The 19889-nt window shown below is 33.5% G+C and overlaps 1 protein-coding gene across 1 annotated transcript in view; it reads right to left on the bottom strand.

Moving 5' to 3' along the window:
• Nucleotides 1-6045: 6045 nt before the first annotated feature.
• Nucleotides 6046-19889, bottom strand: part of LOC115881238 (neutral alpha-glucosidase C-like) — a 15548-nt gene continuing 1704 nt past the window's right edge. Inside the window, exons 2-8 of the mRNA XM_030898655.1 lie at nt 18486-18743; nt 16905-17154; nt 14746-14900; nt 10081-10191; nt 9289-9410; nt 6256-6329; nt 6046-6193 (exon numbers count right to left, since the gene is read on the bottom strand). Coding sequence (XP_030754515.1) covers nt 6099-6193; nt 6256-6329; nt 9289-9410; nt 10081-10191; nt 14746-14900; nt 16905-17154; nt 18486-18743 — 1065 coding nt within the window. The 3' untranslated portion in view covers nt 6046-6098. The remainder of the gene's footprint in view (nt 6194-6255; nt 6330-9288; nt 9411-10080; nt 10192-14745; nt 14901-16904; nt 17155-18485; nt 18744-19889) is intronic.

Genomic DNA, 19889 nt, shown 5'->3' with positions numbered 1-19889 from the left:
ATAGTATGAAAACGGTGTAAGTATTAAATAAATACCTGTGATAAAAAAGAATTGAAATGACATTAGAACATGATTCCTACAATATAAGTCTAATATAAGATAAAAATGTTTTTCTTTAATGAAAAAGAAACATTAATGATATATTTAATTAAAAAAAAAACTTAAGATACTATAAATTTACTTTAGGACAACAAAATGTATAGATCGTAACTACTCTGATTCAGAAGAATCACTGCTGACAGAATTTTCCAAATTTATAGTATCCAAATCACAGGTAGATGAAGTATCCTCACATATAAGATATTTCTGTACATCATTTTCTAATATGTTACTGGTTCGCGTTGTTACTGTTCTTTTTGTTGCTGTGAGGGGTTCGGATGTTAACAGTTACCTCTTTAATAGACCATATCTCTATATTATTTTTCCCTTTTCTTGGGTATGAGGTTTTATAATAAATTGAAAGATGGAAAGTTTTTTATGCGACGATTCGCTTCAATATAGTGGGCTTTTTCAGGCACAAGTGGTGTCTCATTTGACTGGAAGGTTCATCAATATCTAATAAAGAACACATTTTTTGAAATACAAATAATTTTCAGTTCTTGTCCTTATGATCAAGTCAAGTATTAACTAGATCGGCATTGCTTATCAATTTTACTCCATCTGAAAAGTATTATAAAATGAAGTTCGTCGCAAGCAGACGCAGGTGAACTAAACAAAAATTAAAAGTGTATGAATATGACAACAAAAATATTCAATAAATACGATATGTTTTGATATGTTTTTTTTAAATGCCTTTTTGAAGTTTGAAAACATAAAATTTTTATACCCATTTAAGAATCATCTTAAAAAATAAATAAAAACTAAACAATTACGAAATTGTTTAGAAATAAATTTAAAGTACATACCTTGTTTAACAATATCCATAGTGGTTTTCAATTAAGTACGTACCGTTTAACTCCATAATACACAGAAGTACTATGAATGTTATTCTTTTCACTGATAAGATAATGATCGCAAAATTTATTTTTAGTGAAAATATTTGCTAACAAAAAACGCTGGTTATGAAAAATAATATACAGGATGGTTGAACATTGCTATAAGTATAAAATTACATATTCAGATATTAGTAAAGTTTAACTTTTTTTTTCGATTTTTGTCCATGGGACGAAGCACTGTGCGACGTACCGACTGGCCTAAAAACGAAGCCTGACTGTAACTAAACGAGCCTAAACCTAAGCCTGTTTTAACGCTCGCGACTAACCAGTGTCCGCTGGTCCATTTAATTTGTATCGAAGCATCATTCATGAACACATTTAGTCGATACCATTTTTGACTAAAACTGTTTTGCGATGAATGTGAAATACCCGTTTCCTTTTGAAAATAGATGTTTTCCAACCTATTGTATAAAAGTTTTTTTTTTATTTTGACCAACAACAACCAATATTGATTGATCATATTCTACTAACTTTTTCCGCACAAAGGGATATTTAACTTCTATATATATATTCTATTAATTCTTGGTTAACTTACTTTTGTAACAGTTATAATTGAATATCTTAACCATCTAAGGTTCGCTGATGACATAGTCCTAATTGCCAATAGTCCAATAGTCCTGAAATACAAGCACAAATTAGCGAACTAAATAATAAAGTGGGTTTCAAAAAGAATTTAGCAAAAACTAAAGTAATGTACAACGAACTAGTTGACAGAAAAGACATTCTAATAAATAACACAACTCTTGAAATAGTTGAAGAATATATATCTTTGGGTTAACTAATACACAGCTCAGGATCTCTACTACCAGAAATCAATAGTAGAATATTTGTTAGCATGGATAACTTATGGAGGAAATTCAATCATATTCAATCTAGAATGTCACTTTCTCTAAAGAAGAAAACATTCGACAAATGTCAATTATTCCATGGGTATATTGATAAAAAAGGTCTAAATTTTAAGAAAATGCATTTTCTATGGAAACTTGAAGGGATAGGTAAAAAAAGGTAATACAGTTTGATAGACAATTAAATTGTGCATCTGATTCTCCTAAAATATACAGGGCGTTCCATTTAAATTAAACAAGTTATTGCGGGTTAAAGCTAGAAATTATTTGAAATAAATTATTAGACACTTTGTATGAGGTAGTATTATTTTTATTATTGCAACAAAATAACTGATCAATAATTAAACTTTAGTAAATACTTAGTATTAAAAACTTTGGTAACTTTGGAGAAATAAAGCCTTAAAAATTTTACTGTAATTTCACAAAATTGAAAATATTTCAAAAACGGTTTGGTTGATCTTAATCAAATTTACCTTTATTTTAATCGCAGAAACTAAAAATGTAATAATATACAGCGTGTTCCATTTAAAAAAATACAACTTTGATATTTTTTATTTATTTGAGACACTCTGTATCTTGTAAAAATATTTTTAAATTGTAGCTTTAATAGTTCTTCATCGAACCCAAAACTTACAATTTCTAAAAATCTAATCGTTTAGCTACAATACTCCGTGTTGTATGTGGTGAACAACCCTGTATATATTGTAAAGGAGGGGAGAGAAGATGCATCCCTGACGTACATCTCGTTGTATTTGTATGTTTTCAGAAAAACCCTCATCTAAATCTGTTCTGTGTCTCTACTATCAATATTCTTTCTTTAACTTCTAGCAGCCTGTAAAATCAATGTACAGGGTGGGTCAAATTCGATGCTTTTAAATGGAAACACCCTTTTCTATAGGAGATAGACGAAAACTAATATCGATGTCTGGAGCTCAATTTTTATCAAAAACATGATGGTGAAAACCGCACATCAATATCTGTTACCGTTTCGGAGTTACGGGGTGTTTTTCAAAAATGTCCATTTTTAAAAAATCGCTGTAACTTTTTTGCTATGGAACATTTTATATTTCTATGAAAACATTTCCAAAGCACAATTTTACGTAGAATTTAATGGTTTAAGTATATTTTTTTTTAAATTAATAATTTAAGAGTTATCAAGAGAAAAATTGATTTTTTATTTGGGACACCCTCTATATTTTTAATTAACTGAAAAGAATTTAAAATTACCTTTCCAGAAATATAGCACACTTGATATTTTGTTATAATCCCCTTCGAAATACAGAATTTTTAAAAGTCCACCTCTTTTAAATAGTAGGCTTTGGACCCCTTGTTGATGATATGACCTTAATGGAACTCGAAAACATATTTTTTCCAGCAAGACGACGCACCGCCTCTGAACGCTGAAGTTATCAGTCAATTTTTGCAGCCAATTTCAAGAATAATTGAATAGCTAACCAAGATCCCAGCTGTTGGCCGTCGAGGACGCCTGACTTAGATCCATGCCCATGGATCTAATCCTATGGATATATTTGCGGAAGAATAACGGTTCCTTATTCTTCCGTATAATCTAGACAAGAATTAGAAATACTTAGCAGTTATGAGAGAGTATCTTTCACCCCCCAATGAGTTATTGAATTCCGCGAGAAATGTTCAAAAACTGCCCCGTCTGTTCATAACAGAAGACGGTCGATATGTCGAACACCTGTAGTAAAATCTCATGTCTTGGTTTGCTATTTATTTTTATTGTTATTAGATATAGTTTAAATGTGTTGATGTGGGTGAAATATATTTTAAATTGTTATAAAACTCTGCATCTCTCATAGCAAATATTATTACGTGTGTTAAGTTAGCACAACCACTTTAAAAAAATGTATGAAACTATGTGGAATAATTGCCGTAAATTAGCCGTAAATTTGCCGTGAAAACGAAAAATTTGCCGCTCTTCGCTAAGTATGTTAAATCGATGGTTGTGCTAAGTTAATATTAAGTTAGCACAACCACCATTGGAAATCAGTGAAAGAACATAGTTAGGAATTTTATAGCATAGCAGGAATTTGCCGTTTTTTTGCCGTTCTTAGATACAATTAAAAAAAATATCCTCCGATCATTCCCTATCCTCCTGTAACAAAAAATGTAATAGCGTCAAGGTCACATATTAAGTTAGCACAACCATTCCAGTAAACGTTAAGTAAAATGTCTGAAATTAGGTGGAATAATTGCCGTAAATTAGCCGTAAATACACCATGCAAACGAAAAATTTGCCGCTCTATTATTTGTTTACAAAATCGATAATTAACGTAAACAGTAACGTTAAATTAGCGCGATTTTTCTTAAAATTCACTAAATGGGATCAATAATAACTTTTTAGTACAAAAGGAATATGCCGTAAATAAGCCGTGAAATCGAAAAATTTGCCGCTCTATTATTTTTTTATAAAATCTACAGGGTGATTCAGGCTTCCGAAAAAGCTCTATGTTAGGTTTTTGGTTTGTGAATTTTCATTTCATTTTTTATATAATACGTTACAATGCGTTACAATGGTAACGAATATTTTGAAAATATTTTTGTCAGCATAGAGGGTGATTCAAACATATTTTTAAACCAAAGTTGTATATTTTTAAATGGGATACTGTATATTTTTTTAGCTCAGTGGATTTGCCACTAAATTTCTGTTTCAAAATACCCCAATTTCATATACTATACCTAATGGTTTTTGAAATATAACCGTTTTTAAACTAAACTTATTGCTTATTTAAAGTTCTCTGAAAATTTTAAATTCACAGAATTTAAAAAAAAATTAACAGGAAGTACTGAATAATAGTGTCTTCTTCAAAATTCGGTCTTCCAGAATTTGCAATTTTGTTTGATATATACAAGGTGAGTCAAAACTAAATGTTGTATTTTCATCTACTATTTTAAATGGAACACCCTGTATTTTGTGTCATAATCGAAATAAAAGAGCTGCAATTTTTTTGATTTCACGGCTTGTTTACGGCATATTCCTGTTGTACTATAAAGTCATTATTGATACCATTTAGTGAATTTTAAGAAAAATCGCGCTAATTTAACGTTATCGATCACGTTAATTAAAAAAAATATCGATTTTGTAAACAAATAATAGAGCGGCAAATTTTTCGTTTGCATGGTGTATTTACGGCTAATTTACGGCAATTGTTCCACCTAATTTCAGGCATTTTACTTAACGTCTACTGGAATGGTTGTGCTAACTTAATATGTGACCTTGACGCTATTACATTTTTTGTTGCAGGGGGATAGGGAATGATAGGAGGATATTTTTTTTAATTGTATCTAAGAACGGCAAAAAACGGCAAATTCCTGCTATACTATAAAATTCCTAGCTATGTTCTTTCACTGATTTCCAATGGTGGTTGTGCTAACTTAATATTAACTTAGCACAACCATCGATTTAACATAATTGGCTAAGAGCGGCAAATTTTTCGTTTTCACGGCAAATTTACGGCTAATTTACGGCTAATTTACGGCTAATTTTTAGTTTCATACATTTTTTATAAAGTGGTTGTGCTAACTTAACACACGTAATATTATTTTCGTTTTAATTGATGCTCACAGCTAGGCTTTTTTTGCATTACAGCCGGTGCCGTTCAAAGCCTACTTATTTAAAGCGGGCGAATTTTTATATACTCTATATCTCGAAGACGAATGGAGCAAAATATCAAGTGTGTTATATTTTTGGAATGGTAATTTTAAATTATTTTCAATAAATTAAAAATATACAGGGTATCCCATATAAAAAATCAATTTTTCTGTTGATAATTCTTAAATTATTAATTGTAAAAAAATTATACTTAAACCATTAAATTCTTCGTAAAAAGGTGCTTTGGAAATATTTTCATAAAAATACAAAATAACAAAAATCAGTCAATAACAAAAAAGTTACAGCGATTTGTTAAAAATGCATATTTTTGAAAAACACCCCGTAACTCCGAAACTGTAACAGATATCGATATGCGGTTTTCACCATCATGTTTTTGACAAAAATTGAGCTCCAGATACCGATATTAGTTTTTGTCTATCTCCTATAGAAAAGGGTGTTTCCATTTAAAAGGGTCGAATTTGACCTACCCTGTACCTACACATCTTGATTTACGTCTAGACATCTTTGCGTTTACAACGTGTAACCTTTAAACCTAAAAGAAGGGCTACAAGACAATAAAACAACTGACTTAAGTTATTTTTTTTATTCAAAACTATTTATATTACAATATCATTAAAGTATTTACAAAAGGATTGGCTGTGTGGAAAGATCAAGATCTACCAAAGATACTCCGTCTCTGGTTTGTTCAACTTTTTCGATGGTGAAAGTTTCATCGTCTGAAATAGAACGTAAACATAATTAAGGAACGTAAATATTTATAATTTATATTGTTGTTTACCTTTTTTGTTGTACAAGTATATCGTTTGAACGGAGAGAGTGAAGTTGGATGCATCATTGTCTGAGTCAACTGATCTAAAGTAGAAAAAATCAATGGCTTTAATAAATAACGTCGACTCAGTAAAGTAAGTGAAAGAAATATCCCACTAAACACAAGACTTTACAGGGTGAGTCTTAAATAAGTGCAAATATTTTTAAGGGTAGTATATTTTTGGACCCCAGAAATTCGTATATGAGTTTTTTTGGCAAACATTTTAACAAAAAAGGATTTTTTTTGAAAATACTTTTTTATTTTTTTAATTTTTAGTTAAAAACTATAATACACACACCGGAAAATTCTAGGGATATCATTTTATTAAAGTTAAAAATAAATGTTTTGAATAAACAACCACACATTTGTAGGCCGATTCTTTCTACTTCGATTGAAACGAAGTAGTAACACTAGTTATTTCTAAATTTGGGATATTTGCAGAAGTGTTAGTGCATTTTTTGTCAAATGTATAAAAAGCACCTAGCATCAATTGTTCGAATTTAACCTGTACTGGCTATGTTTTTGTGATAACTGGCCAGAATTCATTCAAATAACTCTGTTTAGTATTAAACGACATTATGGAGCGTAGACATCTTAACAGGGACGAAATGCTAAGGGCCATGGGTATGCTCGAAGCTGGAATGCGCCAAATCGACGTAACTAGAGCATTAAATACAACGCAAAGTGTCATATCGCGATTAAGTGCACGCTACCGTGAAAGTGGTGATGTTGCTGAAGGTACACAGGGCAACATCGCATTACTACCCCTCAGCAAGATCATTTTTTACAATTAAATGCTCGACGCCGACCGACTCTTACAGCACCAGAGCTTAGTTTAATTCTCCAGGAAACTTCACTGTTCGCAATATATTAAGAGAGGTCAACTTAAGAAGCAGACGCCCCTGGAGAGTTCAACCCTTAACGAGAGGAAATCGAGAGGTACGATATTTGTGTGCTCAAGATCATGTTCAGTGGTCGAATGAACAATGGGCCAATGTTCTCTTCACGGATGAGTCACGCTTTGGAATTCATCCGGATTCGAGAAGGCTTAGGGTATGGAGAGAACCGGGAAATCTTATTCGGTTGGATCATGTTCAGGACGTGCACCCTTATCAAGGTGGAACAGTTATGGTCTGGGGAGGAGTCCAGTTAGGCCGAAAAACCGATCTCGTTTTTCTTGAAAGGTTTCTAACAGGAATCACATATCGTGATTTAATTCTTGAGCCTGTCGTGTTACCATATGCCAATGATTTTGGGAGAAACTTCATTCTCATGCATGACAATGCACGGCCTCATACAGCCAGAGTGGTAAGTGAGTTTATCAATGCTCATCAATTAAACATCTTACCCTGGCCGGTACAATCTCCTGACCTCAATCCCATCGAGCACGTATGGGATGCGGTCCAAAGAAAAATTTTGAGAATGGGTATGCCTAGTGAAACTCGAAGTACTCAAGAAGTTGTACCTCAAGAAGAGATCGACAACCTGATCAGGAGCATGGAGAGACGATGTAGGGCTGTAATGAACAGTAGAGGAGGCCATACCCTTTATTAAGTAAAAATGGTTTTATCTTTTTTTTTAATTCACAGTTTAGAATAAAAAAAAATGTGTGTATTCTTTTGAGATCAATAAAAATCAAGGTAAATTTGAAAAATTCGGTAAATTTCGCATTTTTATTTCCAATACGTCCTAGAAACTATTTGTTTATTTTAATTTTATTATATCAGAAATGCAAATAATAAAATTACTGACGATGGCTGGATAAAATTGTAATATCCCTAGACTTTTCGGGTGTGTGTATCTTGATAATATCGCAACATAGATATATACCATTTAAACTTTTAGTCACGTGATTAAGCTTGACCAGCACAGCGTTGCCCAATTTTACATATTTTCTTTTAACCAAAATATTATAGGAAACCAAAATAAATTAATTATAAACATATAAACAGTTATTATTTATGTACATTAACAAAACTCACCTCCCTAACAACACTTAAGGGACATAAAGAGCCATAACTAAGGCATTTCCGTTCAAAATATTCTAATAAATTTGCGATGAGTTTTTGTATTGGCTATTAAGCTATCTTATATACTTTGCACTAAAAGAGGCTCTAAAAAAAACACTGTTCGATTGTAAGATCTGCTAAGCATAAAATATCACAACATAATTCATTTAAACCAAAAACTCGTCATACAAAACTGAAATATCAAAACAAATGACCATATCAGGAAATAAAAAAAAAATTGGCAACTTGACATTTTTTACATCAGAGCTACCACCTGAATCCTCAGCGGGAACTTTAAATTCCAGTTAGTCAGCCCGGCGCCGAAAATGTCCATGGATGGCAACAATGAATTTAGAACTTGCGCCCTCGATTACGTAACTATAAGTTTAATTGGTATCGCTTATATTAGATTAAATTTACAAGAAAGATACTCCAGAAAAGATCCAGTGGTTTGGTCAAAATTTAAGCAAAAAATATTTTAATAATTGATTTGAATTTTTAAATTGTTTTATTTTTAAAACATTTTTGAGACCCCTGGATTTTTTCTGTATTTGCATCCCTTTTAGTGTGTTATAATACTATTATATACTATTATAATATTATATTAATATATAATTTACCGCATAATTTGCGGTAAAAAAAATTAAAGTCTTCTTTTAACATCTTTTTTTGCGAAATAAACCTTATAGACGTATTTCTGGGGTCGAAATATAGCACCCTTAAAAATATTTGCACTTTTTTAAGACACACCCTGTACATATAAGTTTGACATAATATATATAATAACATATAAGTTTGACACCCTGACATATAAGTTTGACATAAATATTTAGCGAATTTACTATGGTTCGAAAAAGCTTAAGATAAAAAGAGACCGATTTTATCTTACTGGAAATTTTGGTTAACTTATAAATTGTTAATATGAATTTGAAGTCTATTTGTCACTATTGTATATAGTGAGACCCAGCAGCATTACAAAATAACTGATACTTACGTTATTTGAACAGATTTAGACGATGCATCGTAGTCCAGATTCACATATAAGTATTGTTTCTCGTTTGCGTAGTTGAAACTTTCGAAGTCGTCAATGTAGATTCTGCCGGTAGCGTTTCCGTTCTACAAAAATGTTTACAAAAATATGAAAAAAATCAAAATATAAATAGAATTATAATAAGAATTGTAATATTTAGGTATTACAAATCTAGATAAACTTGGAGCAAATCGGACAACAAATGTCTCCATTTTTTTTATGTAAACTACAACATTATTATTTTGTAATATGAATTATTAATTGATATTAAAATCAAAGGGCATGCCCAAGAATATATAATCAAAATAGGTCTCTTTAGCGACCATAAATAATATTTTAGTAGGTGTAGCAGTATAGTTCAAATTTCTAAATAATCATTATTGAAAATAATTATTAATTATTATAGTTTAAAAAATAATAAAAAGTGAATCAGAACTTGTGAAGTTATGATAAAATGTTTATTTGGGTCGACGAAGTTTGTTGATATTAGAATATATTATTACTAAAAAAAGAATAATATTTCTATGTTGACATATTTAATTCTAATCAAAAATTTTTGCATATTTTAATAAAATAAAATTTGTCATGTTTATAAATTTCCTTGGAAAATATATTTTTGAGTATAAAATACGCACTCTACATTTTGATTTTACAATCAAATTTTGTATTATAAAGCAGTTAAATTATTTGATATACTTTTTTGCAAATTGATTAAAAATATAAAATTACTGAATTAGTATTTTGTTCAAAAATTACCTGGTCTGGTACAACGTGAAGTTCGTTAGGATCGTCTTTAATATCAGCAGTGGATCTTTGGACATTGGGTTTTCTAGGAATAATACTTCCAGATCTGTAGAAAACTGGATTCTGAAATAAAAAAAGTGATATATCTTAGTATCTTGTTATACATAGGCAAATAAATTTGTATTTTGTTGTAATATAACAAAATGTACAATGTCAGTTCTTTTCATACAGTTTGAATAAAACTTATGTTTTTAAATATTTATTTAAAGTATTATAAGTATTATAAAGTATTATAAGTATATTTTAACCCGATTATGTATGGTTTATTATATACAAGGGGGTGCAAGGGGTATTGAAGCGATACATATAGCCTAGCTTACCCAAAAGTCAACCTCACCTTCACGTGGTGCACCCTGTTTACACAAACGAGGCTCTGACGTCCGAGTATAGGCGGTATAACCTTATACAACCCTCAGACCTACCATCTTCTGGGGAAAAGGAGTAATAAAATACACCTAGCCGGCCGAGAACGTAGCACAAGGGAACTATCGTCGCAGTCCTCACTGTGCCATAGCCATCCCGTGCTACAGTTGCAGCCAAAACTGTGCGGCAGCGTAACCGCCACAGTTAAACCTTTTCACGCAGCTTACACACAGCAATGATGGAACATTTGAGTGGGACAAAATTATCGTCCGGAGGTAAAATACCCCTCAATCGGATCTCCGGGAGGGGTGCCTACTGAGCGTATCATCGGAGAAACAAAAACATCAATGTTTCACGTTCGCGGCGTGGAACGTCCGCACTCTACTGGACAAGATAAATTCAAATCGACCAGAGAGAAGAACAGCACTGGTCTCACAGGAACTCCACCGATTAAATATAGATATTGCCGCTCTAAGCGAAACACGCTTTGCAGATAAGGTAGTCTCACTGAGGAGCATTACACCTTCTTTTGGAAAGGTCACCCCGCAACACACAGGAGAATTCATGGTGTAGGCATTGCGATCAAAAACGAAATCGCCACCAAGTTAACAGAAGTACCTATTGGTGTCTCCGAACGTCTTATGACCCTAAGGTACCCCATATCAGACAAAACTTACGTCAACAACATTAGTGCCTACGCTCCCACCCTTGACGCTAAAATTGAAGATAAGGATAAATTTTACCAAGCATTACAAAATGCCTTTCAACGAATTCCAAAGCACGAACGAATCATCTTGCTAGGTGACTTTAATGCCCGTGTAGGCAAACAACAGGAAATATGGCCTGACGTATTGGGAAAACAATGGAAAACGCAAATAGCAATGGTGAACGCTTATTAACAACATGCGCAGAGTATAATCTTTGCATCACCAATACGTGGTTCATGTTGATGAACAAGTTTAAAGATACCTGGAAACATCCTAGATCAGGCCACTGGCATCAATTGGACCACATAATCGTTCGAAGGATGCATCTAAAAGATGTTAGGCTCACAAAAGCTAGAATAGATGCCGAATGCGGCACTGACCACCGACTTTTAATTTCAAAAATGAAAATCCAGTTAAAACCCAAACATCCACGCTGTAAAAAGCAAAACAACATGACCAGATTGAACGTACGGGATCTAGAGAACAAGAATACCGCCGACGCCCTCCGGGAAGCCATCAAAGAATCACTTCCACCGATAACTTCAATCTCAATATTGGAAGCTGAACAAGACTGGACACAATTAAGGGATGCGATTCATAAAACCAGCGAAGCAGTACTGGGAAAGTCGAACAAAAAGAAACAACCAGACTGGTTTGACGAAAATCAACAGCATATACAGGCTTTTTTGGAACAAAAGCATAGAGCACATCAAGCCGTCACTGCAAATCCACTTAATCCAAGACTGGTAGATAACTTTAAAGCAGCCAACAACACCCTTCGAAGAGAACTGCGCCAAGTAAAGGATAACTGGTGGTCACAAAAAGCGAATCAGATTCAAGAGTACGCCACTCATCACGATTATCGTAAATTCTTCGAGGCTGTAAAAGAAGTATACGGTCCAACTAAGAAGGTAAGCTGCCCAATCATGGCTCAAAATGGCGAACTTCTAAAAGAGGAAGAACAAATCAGAAATCACTGGAAAGAACATTACAGCCATATCCTTAACCAAGAAAACAACCCCAATATGGAAGCACTAAACACAATACCTCAGTATAACAGCCTCGATGTATTAGACATCCCAATAACAGAACAAGAAATAAAGACCTCCATAAAACAGCAACAAATCAGCTGGCTGTGACGCGATTCCGGCGGAAATCTATAAGTGTGCAAGTAAAGAAATTATGGATCATCTTAAGGCTCTCTTTGATGTCGTATGGGAAAGCGGAGAGGTACCTCACGATTTTCGAACGCGAATATAGTGAATATATTTAAGAACAAAGGAAGTGCATCAGACTGCGGAAATTACCGGGGAATTTCGCTATTGGCTATCGGCGGAAAAATTCTTGCAAAAATAATGTCAAACCGCCTGCACCCATATATAGAAAAAATCCTTCCAGAATCGCAAAGGGGTTTTCGTACCAACCGCGGCACCGTCGATTCCATATTTTCCATCCGTCAACTACAGGAAAAAGTAAAAGAGCAGGAGTCTAAACTTTATGTTGCATTCATCGATCTAACAAAAGCCTTCGACTCTGTGAACAGAGATGCGCTTTGGGCAATTATGGAAAAGTTCGGAGTACCCAACAAATTTCTTACAGTGTGTAAAAGCCTCCAAAACAACAAGTCAAGAGTGTCACATCATGGATCACTGAGAGACCCATTCCTAACAAATACAGGAGTTAGGCAGGGATGTGTCTTAGCGCCTCTCCTATTCAACATATTCATGGCAGCGCTCTCCATTATAGTGGACAGCAAACTGCAGGAGAGAGGATTGGGCATTAGATACTGATATGACGGCGGTCTGTTCAACATAAAAAGACTCAGGGCAAAAACACGTACAAAATTTATCACAGAACTTCAATACGCTGACGACTGCACTCTAGTTGCAAACACGGTACAACAATTACAAGAAATGTTGAACACATATACCTGGGCATACGAGGCTTTGAGCCTTAAGCTAAACATCGACAAAACTAAAATCATGTGCACTCACCCGGAAGATCACAACAATGCTATAAAAATCGGAGAAGAACTATTGGAATATGTGGCGGAATTCAATTACCTTGGCAGTTTGATTTCGGAAAAGGCCAATATTGACTCTGAAATTCAGCACAGGATTAGTAGCGCCTCAAGGGCATTCTGGAAATTAAAAGACAGGGTTTTCTACAATCATGACTTGAGTACAAAAACAAAACTTGCAGTATACCGAGCAATTATAATCCCCACCATGATATATGGGAGCGAAACCTGGGTGCCTTACCGCCGACACATGAACGCATTGAACAAGTTGCAACAGAGACACCTTAGACAACTCTTAAGAGTCCGGTGGTTCCATCATGTCTCAAACGTATCGGTCCTTGAAAAATCTAACTGCGAGAGTATTGAAGTCATGGTCACAAAATCCCGCTTAAGATGGGCTGGTCACGTATGCAGAATGCAAGAAAACCGCATACCAAAATCTCTGCTTTACGGTGAGCTTGTGGACGGTAAGAGGAGGCCGGGTGGACAACTGAAAAGATACAAGGACATTTTCCACGAAAATTTAAAGGGAATTAACATGCAGAATGAGTGGGAAAAAGCAGCTCACAATAGAACTCAATGGAGAAGGGTTGTAAACTCAGTTAACAGCGGCAACCAAAAAGTAGAGAGGCAACAAAGCAATGAGATTTTTGAATGTCCGGAGTGCGGTAGGCAGATAACATCACGTATCGGGCTTTTCAGTCACAGAAAAGCTCATGAAAGAAAACGCCTTGCGTGACCATTTTCTTTATGTGTGTCGAATACTCGTCAGCGAGTAACGGCTATGTATGTATGTATGTATGTATGTATTATATACTATACCGATACTATTGTATTTACTTGTGGAAACAACAAATACAAACACAATAAAACCTTATTTTCCGGACTTTTTATATTGAAATCATGTATGGAAAGGTGTGTTTTACAATATAGTATGAAATAAAATTTCTTTATTTAGTTTTTTTTGTACAGTCTTATTTTCCCGGATTGTCTTTACAAGAGGGAAAATATTTTTATTATTGGCATTTTGGGAAAAATGCATTCTTCATGATTTTTTTTGTTCTAAAAGGGTTCGTTTATATTTTTCCTAAAGTTATTATTAATTTTGATTACTGTCATATTCTTTGCTGTTGTAAGTATCATATTTTCCGATAGCTATCCGTAGCCCTTTCCGTAGTATTGAATACGGTTTGTGCTTCTTTAAGATTTTAAAACAATAAGAAACATAAAGTTAATTAAAATTCTATGATTAACAGTAATATATCAAAGAAAGAAAACGAAGCTATATTATTATAGAAACGCGTTTTGATTTTTAGGATTTGGAAAAGTATAAACGGGATTAACCATTTTAGAACAAGGAATTTTTTTTATGAAGAATACATTTTTCTCAAAATGTCAATCATTAAAAAGACATATATTATTATTATATATAATACAATTATTATTAAATAATGTCACTATATACATATAAGTTAAAAAACTTATTAGGTAATAAACTAGCATATATTTATAGCAAAAGGTACTTACGAATGTTAAATCAACTGGAACATCACTCCATGTGCCACTCTCAAAGACCACCCGATTTCCAGTAACTTGGAACCAGGATTGGTTATTTCCAGGGAAGTAAATGGATACTGAAGTAGCATTAGACTCATATACAGAGGAAGTCAGAATATCGCTACCTAAAAAATTACGAAAATAAAATATCCATTAAAAATGATTTATTGTATTATTATTAATATTAATATAAGGTTTAGAAAATATAATTTGACATTGACAAAGTTATAGGATGACAATTTAAGGTAAGTTGGCATTTGCTTGGTTTTGCATTGTTACTTGTTTAGTTTTAATTTAAAAGTAGATGCTGTTTTTCTTAAATTACTTAAAATCGGCTTCATCAAAATTGTTCAAATTTGGCATGTGTATTCAGCATACGCAGACCTTTAAAAAAATTATTTACAACTTCGCTGAAAAATTAACAAGGGAGCCAATATCTGGACAATTCAAAATTTGCATGCGATTTTCTGATTCAAACAACGATGCACTACCCGGTAGATTTTTTGTTATAAAAAATACTTTACTGTTTAAAATTATTATTGTTGTAAATTTATTGATATCATAAAGTAAATTTATTAATTATTTATACTCCAAAAGACACTTATTATTAAATTACTTAGATTTATTATTATTTTTGTCTTTTGTTGTCTTTTGTTATCTACAGAATGTTATGAAACAGTATAATAACAAATATAATGCGGCCTACATATGTCCAATTTGGTTGACACAACAGTCGGGTCAACAAAACTGAATATTGCATTCACACTACCCCATTTCACAATAAATCTATCTTTAATCATCATTTGAATTTTGCTTCCTATATACAGTATGTGCCGAGATTGTCTTTACAAGAGGAAAAATATTTTATTATTGACATTTTGAGAAAAATGCATTCTTCACAAAAATTTTTGCTTGTTCTAAAATGGGTAATTCCGTTTATTGTGCGGGTAAAGCTTGATTTTCATGCATCCGTTGTCCGACGATACGTTGATACGATATTAATTTTATTGGTAGAATTTAAAGACTTTTATTGGTTAGAAAATAACGCATTTTTTAAATTTATTGCATTTTTAAGGCTCCGTTTATCGGATATATAATACGTTGGTGTCATTTTATATTTTCGTTTCCATAACGATTTTGCTATTTTGCTTATATTTTTATTAAGGTTAGATCATGGTTAGATTAAATTTGTCAAAAAAGTGCCAAAACGTCCGTTATCGTATGAACGGGTCCATTGACGGGCTGAAGTAAAATATTTTAGGATGAAAAGTGGCGCAAAAACGCTATGACCAATCAGAGCACCGTCGGATCAACGTATAACGGATTCAACCAACGTACAAACGTATCAACGGACCAACGTATCACCGTATAACGGAAGCTTAAAGCTTGATTTTCATCCATCCGTTATCCGACGACACGATGATACGATATTAATTTTATTGGTTGAATTTAATGACTTTGATTGGTTAGAAACGGTTAATCAATCCAAGCCTTTAAATACAACCAATGAAATTAATATCGTATCAACGTATCGTCGGACAACGGATGCATGAAAATCAAGCTTAGTTCCGTTATCCGTGGTTGATTTTTTCTAAGGCGTAAAAATCAAAACGTGTTTCTATGGTAATGCAATTTTGTTTTTACTCTTTGATAGATTGTTATTAATGGAATTTTAATTAACGTCATATTTTTTGCTGTTTTAAGATGTTACAAAAGCACAAAATTATTTAATTTAATGCTACGGAAAGGGTGATAATAGTTATCGGAAAATTTGATACTTTAAATGATATTTTAACATCACCAAAAATATGATGTTAATGAAAATTAATAATAACCATCTATCAGAGAACGAAATCGAAATTATATTACCATAGAAATGCCTTTTATTTTTTACGACTTAGAAAAAATCAACATATTTTCATGTTTTTTTTAATGTTCTCTAAAACGGTGTGGAAATTTGGAAAAGTATAAACGGGATTAATTATTTTAGAAAAAACAAAAAATTTTATGAAGAATGCATTTTTCTCAAAATGTTAATAATAAAAAGTTTTTCCTCTTGTAAAGACAATCAGTGGACATATTGTATACATGATATGAACTAGAGGGAACTATAACTAGACTGTACCTACCTACTAACAGTTGATCGGTAAGACTGTGTCCAGTTTTATCTTCAGGGTATTCGTAAAGCAGAGGACGTACGATTGGGTCTCCAGTTCTGGTGTGCTCGTAGAACAAGGTGTACCAGTAAGGCAAGTGCTTGTAACGCAATCCGATGGTTTCACGAAGGATTATCTGGGTATCGTTGTTGAAACGGTAGGGTTCACGTCTAGGTGAGCCGTTGGCAGCGTGGGCTCTGAAGAACGGCAGCCAGATTCCAATCTGAAAGAGATAATTTGCAGATTTGTAAAGTAGCTTAAATCCTCTTTATTCTTATATAAATAAATATAGGTATAGGTGGAAATAAAAAAGGGCAGTGTGATCTCTCATTCTTTCTTTGCGTTAATGCACTTCCAGCTCTTTGCAAAGATGGCTTCTGCTGCTTCCTCTAGTACCCCCAAAAAACCTTGCCCTAAAGTTTTAAAGCGTCGGTATTCTAGTGCCGGACAGTGGCACAGTGGTTGCTTTATGGTTTCTTCTGCCTCATCGCATTCTCTGCAGGAGTCATCGTTGGAAATCTGCCATCTCACGAGGTTTACCGACGTGGAGCTGTTTCCAGTGATGACACCTACAATTATGCTTACTAGGTTCTTTGTTTACTTTAGTAGTTGTTTTGTCTGGCTATCTACCATTGGGCACATTCTTCGAGCTGTAGACATTCGACAGACTTCGACGCAGTCCTCACGGAGTAGTCACGTCTTTTGCCGCTTGGGCTTGATGGTAGTTCCGATAGCTTCCTTCAGTGTGTTGATCGTCACAAGTGGTGGGTCATCTGCCATCGAGAGAGATTTTTCTTCGTATATAACTGGTTGCTTTTTTTATAGCGTAAACATCTGCTTGTAGAACATTACAGCCATCCGATAGCCTTAAAGATCGTCTGATGTCTCGTTCCTCTGAGAAGATGCCTATACCTGTGTCTCCTGAAGTTATGCAAGCATTTGTGTAGACTGCTATCTCTTGAGTGTTCATTACTCGGTTGCTTTCCCATTCTTCTCTTGTCGGGATGCGAATCCTTATATTTTCTCCAAAATCATTTTTGATGAGCATATAGTCTGTTGTCTGGTCTAGCAGATGTGGATTCGTGTTCGCCATGATTTCCCTATCACTGGCAATATCCTCGAGCTACCGTAGTTGGTCTGGTTCCATAGATTGGATTTCCTTAATCTTAGGGTACTCTTAGCGGCCAGATCCTTTACGAGCCAGTCGATTGATCACAAGCTCAGAATTACTTCTAGCGCAGCTTGTGCTGTGTTGTTCCTTGATCCAATTGTACTTAGAGCTGTAATCGCTGTATTTTTGAGGTTCTTTCTATTAGTCCGTTTAAGTACCGCTTCCCGCCATACTAGTGCTCCATAGGTGATGATTGATCTAACTACAGCAGTGTACATCCAGTGTATAACAGTAGTATATTAATATATAAATACTTGTATGTTAGAAGTAAGTAAGGTTGAATATATGAGTGAAGAGTTTTATTTTCTTTGCATTTTACAGAATTGAATAACTTTAATAAAGTTAAAATAAGTTTTTTAAATCTATTTTTTTCTTAATCTTACCTGGTACCATTTGATGAGCAACTCCTCAGTGGCGGTTCCGAAGAATCCGGGAATATCAGCTCCGTAGAAGGCTACTCCCAGCAAGTTGGAGGTCAAGGCCATAGGTACGCTGAATCTCAGATCTTCAAAGTGGCCCCAGTTATCACCGCTCCATTTGTTGGCGTATCTTTGTTGTCCGGCGAAGTAGGCACGAGAAAGAATGAAAGGTCTCAGTTTGCCTCCGTCACGAGCGATAAGACCTTGGTGAGTTGACATTGTCTAAAAATATGAATGAAATAGTACCTTATGTTTGTATATGTTACAGTAAAAGTTGGAAATCAGTGATTGTTAACAATTACTAGTAAAAGCTCACATTCACTGATTTGCTAAAACTACACCAGTAAAAGTTCAACAGCTATTTTTGAAATCAACTTTTACTAGTGAATGCTAGCATTCCCTGGACGATAGCAGTGAGTTTGAAAGATTCAGTAAGCGCGGTTGCCACATGTTGTAAAATATGAGGATAAATAAGGATAAGTTAAATAACGTTGATAGACCATCTTTGTATATGTGACAGACATCTGGCGTAAATTTGCTTTGTTTTTTGTGGTTATGTATATTTGTTTTGTTATCGAATGTAATACCACAAGATGTTTCGAGATTACCGGATAATAGTTTTACCTGACACGAAATGCGTTACCCAGCAACACTACGACTAGTGTTGCCTTTATCGCATTGAATGTCAGGCAAAAGTATTAGGTAATTCCGAAACATCAAGTTGTATTCAAAAGATTATACAAAGAAATAAAGTACATATATCCTTCTTATTTTGCCATTTTGTAATAAGAATTGACGGGATATTTTGTGGAACTGACTTATTTAAAATTATTTCTGAATTAATATTTGAAAAAATGACAATTACAACATGGCCACCAAGCGACAATCACTTAAATGATTATCACTTATTAATCACATCCTTCTATATAGGATAAATATACATGGAGTTGTATAATCGTTGTAAAAAGTGCTGTGCGGTATTTTCCCCATGGAAGAATTTTTCTGTGAAAAATTAAGGTAAGCTAGGCACTCGCAAGAATATAATAGTGCTTGTTTTTTATTTTTGCAATATAATGAAATCATAGCAAAAGTTAAATATGCAAGAGAAAAAGATATTAAGGGATCTAGTGACTGTGAACTTATTAAACGTTTTACTATGCTTGAAGTAGCGGGTTTGAAAAAACGAATAACTTCCGTTGAAGAAAATATGGGCATACTTTATTTTGTCCACGATGAAGAATTTTATTAAAAAAGCCCTGTACTAATAAATAATCTTATGTCTATGAATGTTTTTTATTTTAAATTATTTTCTACACTTTAAAATGTTTACTATGTTTTCCCTTATAATATTTAGAAGGTTATAATATG

This window comes from Sitophilus oryzae, unplaced genomic scaffold, assembly GCF_002938485.1.
Source record: "Sitophilus oryzae breed Bouriz unplaced genomic scaffold, Soryzae_2.0 scaffold_170_pilon_pilon, whole genome shotgun sequence".
In the NCBI taxonomy this organism is placed as follows: Eukaryota; Metazoa; Arthropoda; class Insecta; order Coleoptera; family Curculionidae; genus Sitophilus; species Sitophilus oryzae.
Note: the sequence above shows the minus strand (reverse complement) of the source record. Positions and strands in the feature narration are given on the sequence as shown.